This window comes from Nothobranchius furzeri, chromosome 11 (assembly GCF_043380555.1).
Source record: "Nothobranchius furzeri strain GRZ-AD chromosome 11, NfurGRZ-RIMD1, whole genome shotgun sequence".
Classification (NCBI taxonomy): domain Eukaryota; kingdom Metazoa; phylum Chordata; class Actinopteri; order Cyprinodontiformes; family Nothobranchiidae; genus Nothobranchius; species Nothobranchius furzeri.
The window spans coordinates 26,064,010-26,072,678 of NC_091751.1; the positions used below are offsets into that span (position 1 = coordinate 26,064,010).

An 8,669-nucleotide genomic window follows, 5' to 3' on the forward strand; every position below is an offset into this window, starting at 1 on the left:
CTTACAAAAATACTTAACGTATAAATGATACATTAAAACATTTCCACATCAGCCATTCGCTGCAGTTCTGTTTGAGCCAACAGAAAAACTACAGAACCATCACAGAAATGTTGCCTGAGACAACTGGAGCTGATGTTCTAGAAGGTGCTTTCATCAGGTCTGAGTTGCTGAATCTCTGTTTTTCCAGCAAAAAAAAAAAAAAAAAAAAAAAAAAAAAAACTGCCAATGGCAAATCTCAGAAGTAGGTTCCTGGAAACTGGAAAATAAAAGTCATTCCAACATAAAAATATTGTTCAGAGACAACCTGGTCAGCAGACGTGGAGAAAGTACAAAGTGCTACAGGAAACATGAAGAAATGGCTTCAAACATCTGGAAACATCACTCAGCATTAGAGTTCTGTAATCTTCAGGAGAATGTTGTTCCTACACCTCAACGAAACAGCAGCTCCTTAAGTCCTGACTGGAATGATTCATGAAGACATCTCAGCAGGTTGGATCCAACTCAAATGCCTCTTGGGCCTGTGGACAGGCTCTGGAAGTGATGGCTTCAGGACTCCGACCCAAACAGCTCCAGGAGGGAGATTCTGCATCAGCATGGAAGACGAAGCATGGTAACAGGCAAGTGCATTTCTGTTCAACTCTCCATCCAACATCCCATCCCATCTGGAGTTTGGACCTTCAGCTTTTTGGAAGCGCTTTAGAAGAACAATCGGAGAGGTGGACAACCCCTCCAGGATTCGGGACTTTTAGCAGACAGGAAGCATCTGAGCATTCCCCTTGTACTCCTCAGCCTGAAAAACAAAAAAACCTTGAGATGTAATGCCACATGTAGCTTGGTGCTAGCCATGGAGCTAACTGGTGTGAGACCTACCTCAGAGTAGGCTGGAGGGGATGGGAACTGGAAGCTGGGAGCGTTCATAAAGATGGGACTGTCATCACAGTCCACATCATCTAGAAGAGGCGTGAGCGGCTGGTCCAGACGGCAGTCTTTAGTGATGTCACAGTAGCTCGGGGGTTCAGCGGGCATCCTGAGGGACACCCAGCTCTGAGAGGCAGTGCTGATCGAACCCTCCTGGCTGCTCACACTGTTAGTGCGACTGCCAATCCCAGATGTCCCAATGACCAGGGGCAGCTCCAGGATAAGCTTTTCACTGCCGGGGATGTGGATGTAAATCTGGGAAACAATGAGGAACCTTAACACCATGTTCCAGGGCTAACAGAGTCCTCCCATAGGAAGCAGACTTACCATCAGGGCGTACTCCACTCGGATGATGTTGCAGCCCAGCATGGACGGTTTGATCTTCGGCACCCTGATGGTCTTCCCCTGCCAGGCGTCGCACATCCCTGAGATGATGTGGTTTCCACGCACAGAGGAAAGCTTCTGGCGGAAAACTTTGGTGCGCCCGTTAGCCTGGTATGTGTGCTTGGCTATGATGGCGGCTTTCGGGACCACAATGCGGGAGCATGTGTTCTCAAATTTGGCGTTGATGCAGATGTCTTCACCCTCGCAGAAACCACGGCGGTCAATTTTAGCGTTGAGCGACACCTGGCCATCAGGGATGAACATGCAGGTGACTTTCTTCTCCTTCATGCCGCCAGCAGGAGACTGAAGACACAGGAAGCAGTTTGTCATCACCAGAACTGTGGTGGTGTGTAAAAAGGAGCTGCTGATTGGAACCAGTCATCATGCATGATTGTCTGTTACTGAAATAAAACCATCTGCCTCTCTGGGAGCAGCTTCTGAGTCCACTTCTAAACTTCCTGCATACGCCGGTCACGTGATACCTCTTATCTACTGTATCATGGTGGAACCACGCGCGCACACGCACAGGGAAACAGTGGGGTGTTTCCCATGTAAACAGAAGATCCGAAGTGAAACCAGATCGCTCTGGTTCTGACCCACTAGTGAACTCACCAGCAGGTCCGGAGTGTTCACATCCAGAGGTTCTTCCACCTCGAAGTACTTCTTGCTCTCCACCGTGGGCTGCTGAGGTCTCTCCATCTGGGCCTTGACATAGTACTGGACGTAACCGAACTTGCCCTTGTATGACGACACCAGCTGACTGAAAGTCCAGAACGAACACAGCAGACCTGTTAAAACCCAAGGCATTACCTCTAGAGGTCAGTGATGCGTCCTAGACCCAGATGGACTGGGTCCGACTTACCCCTGCTCAGGAAGGTCGAACCCAAACGGGTACTCATACTTGTTACCGGGTCTCAGAACTACGGATCCGTCCGAGTCTGAAAGATACACAGACGGTTGTGATCAGCATGTTGCTGTGATGATGCCCCAGAGAGAATCCCCGGACCCCATGTACCTGCGGGCTGGTCGCCCAGACTCAGAACCTCCTCGTACCGAAGGTACTCGGCCTCCTGGCGGCACCGCTGCTTGCCTTTAGCGTACTCCACCTTCGCGCAGCCCAGACCCAGCAGCTTGACGGCGGACACACGGGTCACCTCGGACACCTCCACCTCGACCCGACCGCTGACCCGGTCCCCGCCGCAGTAAAACGATTTGCACGGGTCCGACAGGACGACCTGGAAGGTTTTCACTTTTTTCGTCATTGCCACCATGTTTGCGTTCTGTTTCCAACTCGCGCAGCAATGTGAGCTTTTCGCGTTACAACGCCCGAAAGTTAGACAGCTATCCCCTCCTAAACCGCTCCCTGTTCTCTGCTGTAAACAAAGACTCTGACCGTTTTATACCAGCAGCGCGTGCAGAGCATGTGCAGCTGGGACGTCCGCTGTGACTCAGCGCGTGCACATGGCTCCGATTGGTCGAAATCCTTTGTTTGTCTCGCCTCCAGCCAATCAGCAGAAGAATTCAGCGCGTGAACACTGCATGGCAGTGAGGCTGCAGCGCGTGCTGAGCTGATGTGAGCACGAAGTTTGAGACAGAAACAGAAATGCTCCTCAGTTAGTAAACAGCTCGGAACAGGCACAATACTGGGGAATAAGAGTCAATATTAAAGGATATCATTCCTGATCCGCTGCACCTGCCGCTCCAGTTCGGCTTAGACAATATTGTTAGAAAACATTTTTAGTATAAAGGACATTATAGCTGAAGGAAAAACGGTTTCAAAATTACAAAATATGAGCAGATGGTTGAAAAAGCAGATAGATGGACAGTAATGCTGTGATGTAGATAACGTCCTGAACAGCCTCTGTTCAGAAAAATAGTTCAGGAGCAGTGGCGGTCACAGGGAGCGCTGGGGTGCCACCCTACCAGTCTCACAGGGAGATGAAGAAGAAGATAGAAATCCTAACATACTTTTAAAACACCCTGAAAATTCCATGAAATGATCTATAATTATACAGAGTATAAGTGCTCTGTTTATTCTGCATTTAAGTGTGGTTTAAAAATGTCCTCTGGAGGCTGATTCATGCTTCTCCGTCAGCTCCGCAAGGGACAGACACACACGGATTGACGGAAGTGTTTTGCTCTCATACTTCTTCGTCTCCTGGGAAGTGTTGCAAAGCAATTCCCCGTCAGGACAACAGAGGGCGTAGCGCTGTTCTGTGGTATCCTGTCATGTATCCAGTCCAACATAGTGTGTTTATATTGTGTTTTTTGTAAATAAGAGACTTTTTAACACGACAAATTTGTCTCTCATTCTCCTCCACCTCTTCATGCGCTCGCCACCTCTAAACCCACGTTTCCTGTCATTTCCGTCCACAAATAAAATGCTTGCTGCGTAACTTTTCACTCCTCCAGTCACGGGGCAATTAAACGTTCATATTTTAGAGTTTTTTCGCGAGGTATTCTTCAAGCTTCTCCGTGTCTGCCACTAGTTATTCTCGGCTTTCTTTATGATTTTGAGGGCGCAATGGCGGCGGTGTAGACGACAGTGGTGCCCTGACCAATCACAAGCTTGCGTTCTCCGTCTCGTTTGACGTATGTTTAAAAAAGTTGGCTCGACTCCGTACGTACTTGCGTGCCTGCCGGGGCCCTACGCAAGGACGGATAATGACGTTGCGTGTCTCCGCACTGACGCAGAAGGAGAAGCATGAATCAGCCTTTAGTCTTACCACGACCGAAAGGTCGTGTGATGCATTTCCTGTTTCTTTGGGGAGCAGAAATCTTTAAAATAGACTTATGGTAGTTGGGGCATGCACACTGGATCCCCCTCTTACACAAAGAATTTTTTGCGACTGAAGCACGCGCAGAAGACAAGAAGCTCTCCACAGTCCACCTCTGGCTAAGTGGCTGTGCTAATGCTGGTGCATTGTTGGGTTCCCCCTGCCTCATTGGGGCCTGACACAGATCAAGCCAGGATTCATACAGGTCATGGGCATTTTTAGCCCATTTTGGAGGGAGCTGAGGCACCCCTAAATTAAATCAATGCACCCCTAAAATTTGAGAATATGAAACATTTATTTTTACCATGTGTTTGAAAAATATAAAAAGCATATAGTGCTTGGTTGAAACATTATATTTCAACCACAAAAATGCAGCAAACCTCCCCCTCCTCAAAAGTGGTTTGATCCTGCTCACCTTTGACCACAGTCACCAATTCTTGTCATGTGTCTTTGCCTATGTATGTGTGACAGTGTGTGTCCTGTCACAGTGTCCCGATTGATCATGCACCCTGGCTACTTGGCCAAGGGGATGTCCCTTTGGCTGACTGGTTAGAGCGTATGACTCTCACCCGGGAGTCTGGGGATCGAATCCCGCCCGGGCCCTCGTTTATCCACCTTGCCACATGTGGCGTTGTTGGCAGGATCCATGCAGTACTGTCAAGTAGGTCCATGGATGTGAAGTTTGTGGCACCCTGCGCGGGAGCACGAGGACGTGCTTGTGGAAAGAGGGGGGAAGATGTGACAGTGTGTGTCCTGTCACAGTGTCCCGATTGATCATGCACCCTGGCTACTTGGCCAAGGGGATGTCCCTTTGGCTGACTGGTTAGAGCGTATGACTCTCACCCGGGAGTCTGGGGATCGAATCCCGCCCGGGCCCTCGTTTATCCACCTTGCCACATATGTCTGATCTCAGAATTGTGTGTACTGAAACTCTAATTTCCCTCTGGGATTAATAAAGCATCTTTGAATTAGAATTTCCCAGAGTCAGGCTCTGAGCCTCTGTGTGCCACCTTCCTGAGTGGCTGATGTGCTGTTGAAGCAGCCTTCTGGAGTTTTCTCCTAAGCAAAATGCCTTTAATTTTTTTTAAATTTTGCTAGCATGGCTGCCCTGTAGAGCTCTGTGCAATAGGAAACTGAGTGTCGATCAGAACTAAACAATACCTTTAGACAACCGCTTACGTGCTTCATATTTAAAGAGCGGGTCAAGTGTGCCTCAGAGTCCTTCTCCACCCACGTATCAATTTTAAAAACTGCAACATTAGTAGGCGTTGCCTGGCGGACCGAGAGGGTAGCGAGACAATGCTAGCTCCCTTCACACTGAGCATTTATTAGAAGTGGAAGACGTTTCTCCCTCTCCTTACCCAGACACTCGAGAAGAAAGGAACCAAGTCTATTTGGAGTAGACAAGCGGACCTGAGCCTCTTTGTTTTGAGCTTGTGAGTTGCCTGAAACTAGCGGAACCGACCCAACAGAACTAGCTCTGAATGGTTAGTAGCCGTTAGCCATAGCATTAGATTAGCTGCAGGGTTTGGCTCCACGGCCCTAGAGAGCTAGTATTCAGCATGTTTTAGAGATTTATCTGCTTCAACACACCTGGTTTTAATCAGCAACAAATAGCTGAGCTGCTTAACAGCTAATCTAACCTGCTAAAGCAGGAAAACCACTGAAACTTGCTGGATTGCAGCTCTCCAGGAGCCCTGGGCTCAAATTACAATCTGCTGCATAGAAAGTTATGAAACTACCCCATGAGAAAATTATTCTGTAATTTGTTCAGCCCACTAAAACTGCCCTGATTTCATTATTTTTTCACTGATACCAGCTGCTCTCTTGGTCGTAGGTGATCCTCTGGTGTCTGCAGGTGGTCGTCTCTGCTGGTGTCGTCAGGATCAGGAGCTTCCAGAAGAATGTGCCTTTCAATGACTCTTTCCCCCTTATTTGTTATATTAATTAAATATCTCAGTTTATATATTTCCTGTTTTTGTTCATGTCCATAAATACTTGAAATTTACATAATACTTACTTGAAATACTTTACTTGAAATACATAAATACTTGAAAGATGTGTCGTTCCAGTAGCTCTTTTGTTAGTCTTGACCATCTTTTAGGCATGCTGAACAACGAGTGACTTGGTGAATCGTCTTTACGCAGGACTTAGGAGCCGTCTTGCGTCAACGGCGTTGCCATCAACCAATGAGCATTAGGTTACACAGACATGTGACATAAAGTTGAGCTAATGTGACATTGAGAACTTTGTTGTCAAGGTTTTTGGATATTTTCCCATCTACACTGTCCAAACTGAGGAGCTGAAAGACTTCTGTTCATTTGTTGATGTTGAACATGCCACTCTCCTTGGGACCAGCAGAACCCATTAGCTCTCACTGTGACCTGCAGTTGAGAGGGTTTCTGAAGCTTTATCCAGCACTTCAGTCCTACTTCAGGTCTTAGGAAAAAGCACCTAATTTAATCATCAAGTTCCTAGAAAACTAAGTGTGTGAGGCCTGGTTGTGGTTTACACACATTACAACCAACTGTCACTGTTTAATGACACCATCAAAAAGATGGAGAAAGAGAAGAGCACAGCTGACCACGCTGCACAGCACCTGTGTGATCTACAGGAGAAACTTTTGGAGAGGAAGGCCGCCCTCTTCATGGGATTAAAGGTGAATTTAAACATATTCAAATTAAAAGTAATGTAAAAACAAGGCTCTTATATTAATGCTTCTTGAATTATTATTGGTGTTTTTTTCAGGTGAAGAGCATTCTGGCTACCCAAGATCGCCCTCAAGTGGAGGTGTTTAAGCAAAGCCTCCACACCTTCTATGAAGGTTGCATCTCATATCTGCAGGAGTGGAGCTCCTCATTTACTGACATGAAGTGCTTCTCTTGGACCCTGCTCGAAGATCCACCAGGTTGGGATGTGGTTGAGAGCTCCCTGAGGTGTGTCTCCTCAAAGCTGCCAAACATTCACATCAATGAAACGGAGCTCTTTGACGAAGTTACTTCTGTCAAAACTTACACATCTGACAAGATTGGACTGTGGGACCGAGACATTAAACCAGCAGATGAGCGCTGGGCTGAAATGTTTACACATTTTAAGCATCAGCATGTCCCATTTAAAAATGTAGCCGTCATCTGCCAGTTTGCCATGTGCCTACCTGGCACAAACGCCTCTGTGGAACGCATTTTTTCTCTCATGAACAACACTTGGACCAGTGAGAGAAATCGTTTGGGACTGGACACTCTGAAGGCACTGCTCATTACTCGGGTGAACTTTGATGACTGCTCTGAGTTTCATGCCAGACTTGTTGACAACCACAGTCTGCTTAAAAAGATTCACTCAAACATGAAATACTCTTAAAGAGTTACTGTGACATTAAAGGGAACAATAGGGCTGTTCATTTAGTGCAATATTTTTGTTTCTAAAAAACTTGAAGTCAGTGAAATACTTTTTTTGTTCACAAAAGGGCTACATTTAATATTGCCCAAACAAATGTGTTTAAAAAAATACTGTATTGTTTTGGAAAACGATTGCACTAAAAATATTAGAAAAACTGTCCTTATTTTGAATATAGATCAAATGTTTCTGTTCTTGCACATTCTACAATCAAAAGCTGTTATAAAGGTCAGTTAAATTCTTTGTTTATCTTTTCACAAAAGGGCTACATTTAATATTGCCCAATGTGTTTCACAAATACAGTATTATTTTGAAAAAGAAAATAACAAAACATTGCACTAAAAAAAAGAATGTCCTTATTTTTAATAGGATGTTCAAATGTTGTTGCATTTTGTACAATAAAAAGCAGTTATAAGTCACCAGCAAGGATTTGTCAGTCTTTAATTTTGTGTAAAACTTTGGTGTCCCAGTTTTCAGTTTTTTAAATCTGGTCACCCTAGGCTGGGATCAACTGACGACACCCGGTCGAACTAGCTACAACAAGCTAACCTGAAGCTAACCCAAAGCTAAGGCGGAGGTGGGAGCTAAGCTAACGGAGGTAGCAACCTAGCTACAACCGGAGTTAACTGTGCACAACACCAGAGCTTCTGAGTCAGAGCTACGCCGGGCTGACCGCTGGGTAAAACCGGGTGGAACACAGAGGTCTCCGAGAGCTCCACAAGCCGGCAGCCGCACAGCAGACAGGCGCCGCTGCGATCTGAGATGCGCAGAGCTGCTGCTGGGGAGAACCGGGTGGAAAGGTTTCCATCCCAGAGCTCCACAAGCCGGCAGCCCGCGTAGCAGTCAGGAGCCGCGATCAGACAGAGAAGCGCCGAGCTGCGGGGAGGGGAGAAGCGGGTGGAAAACATCGGTCTCCCGAGAGCTCCACAAGCCGATAGTCGGAACCCAGCTCCACCAACATTTTATATTTCAACCCATTTTATAAAGTGCAGCATTATGTTAAATGCACTGCGTTTTACCCTATTACATTTAAATTTCATGGTTAAACAGTACATGTTAAAATCTAAGCTCAGCTTGGCAGTGACCTAAAATACATAAATATAATTTTACTTACCGAAAAATATTAAGTGGAGACTCCTTGGACGCTCTATTATTGCAATTAATGCCACAGCAAGTAATTTCGTCCAACAATTGCAC

General features: G+C 46.4%; 2 protein-coding genes across 2 annotated transcripts; one reads left to right on the forward strand and one right to left on the reverse strand.

Annotated features, from left to right (window-relative positions):
• Positions 1 to 187: 187 nt before the first annotated feature.
• txnipa (thioredoxin interacting protein a) lies at positions 188 to 2,757 on the reverse strand. Its single transcript, XM_015941330.3, has 6 exons — positions 2,318 to 2,757; positions 2,165 to 2,240; positions 1,915 to 2,062; positions 1,246 to 1,605; positions 871 to 1,173; positions 188 to 790 (listed from the first exon to the last, which is right to left on the reverse strand). Exons 1-6 carry the CDS (start codon positions 2,571 to 2,573, stop codon positions 746 to 748), a joined length of 1,188 nt encoding a protein of 395 aa, XP_015796816.1. The 5' UTR covers positions 2,574 to 2,757; the 3' UTR covers positions 188 to 745.
• Positions 2,758 to 6,416: 3,659 nt separating this feature from the next.
• On the forward strand, positions 6,417 to 7,577 carry LOC129164600 (uncharacterized). Its single transcript, XM_054745266.2, has 2 exons — positions 6,417 to 6,738; positions 6,828 to 7,577. The coding sequence occupies exons 1-2, from the start codon at positions 6,637 to 6,639 to the stop codon at positions 7,434 to 7,436; spliced, it is 711 nt and encodes a 236-aa protein (XP_054601241.1). The 5' UTR covers positions 6,417 to 6,636; the 3' UTR covers positions 7,437 to 7,577.
• Positions 7,578 to 8,669: the final 1,092 nt, after the last annotated feature.

Excerpts from the sequence above, each read along its gene's own strand:
- txnipa (XM_015941330.3), bottom strand. The coding sequence starts at position 2,573 with ATGGTGGCAATGACGAAAAAAGTGAAAACCTTCCAGGTCGTCCTGTCG. Across the intron at positions 1,606-1,914 it reads TGAACACTCCGGACCTGCTG|TCTCCTGCTGGCGGCATGAA; the intron begins GTGAGTTCACTA and ends CTGTGTCTTCAG. Across the intron at positions 1,174-1,245 it reads GAGTGGAGTACGCCCTGATG|ATTTACATCCACATCCCCGG; the intron begins GTAAGTCTGCTT and ends ATTGTTTCCCAG.
- LOC129164600 (XM_054745266.2), top strand. The coding sequence starts at position 6,637 with ATGGAGAAAGAGAAGAGCACAGCTGACCACGCTGCACAGCACCTGTGT. Across the intron at positions 6,739-6,827 it reads CCCTCTTCATGGGATTAAAG|GTGAAGAGCATTCTGGCTAC; the intron begins GTGAATTTAAAC and ends TGTTTTTTTCAG.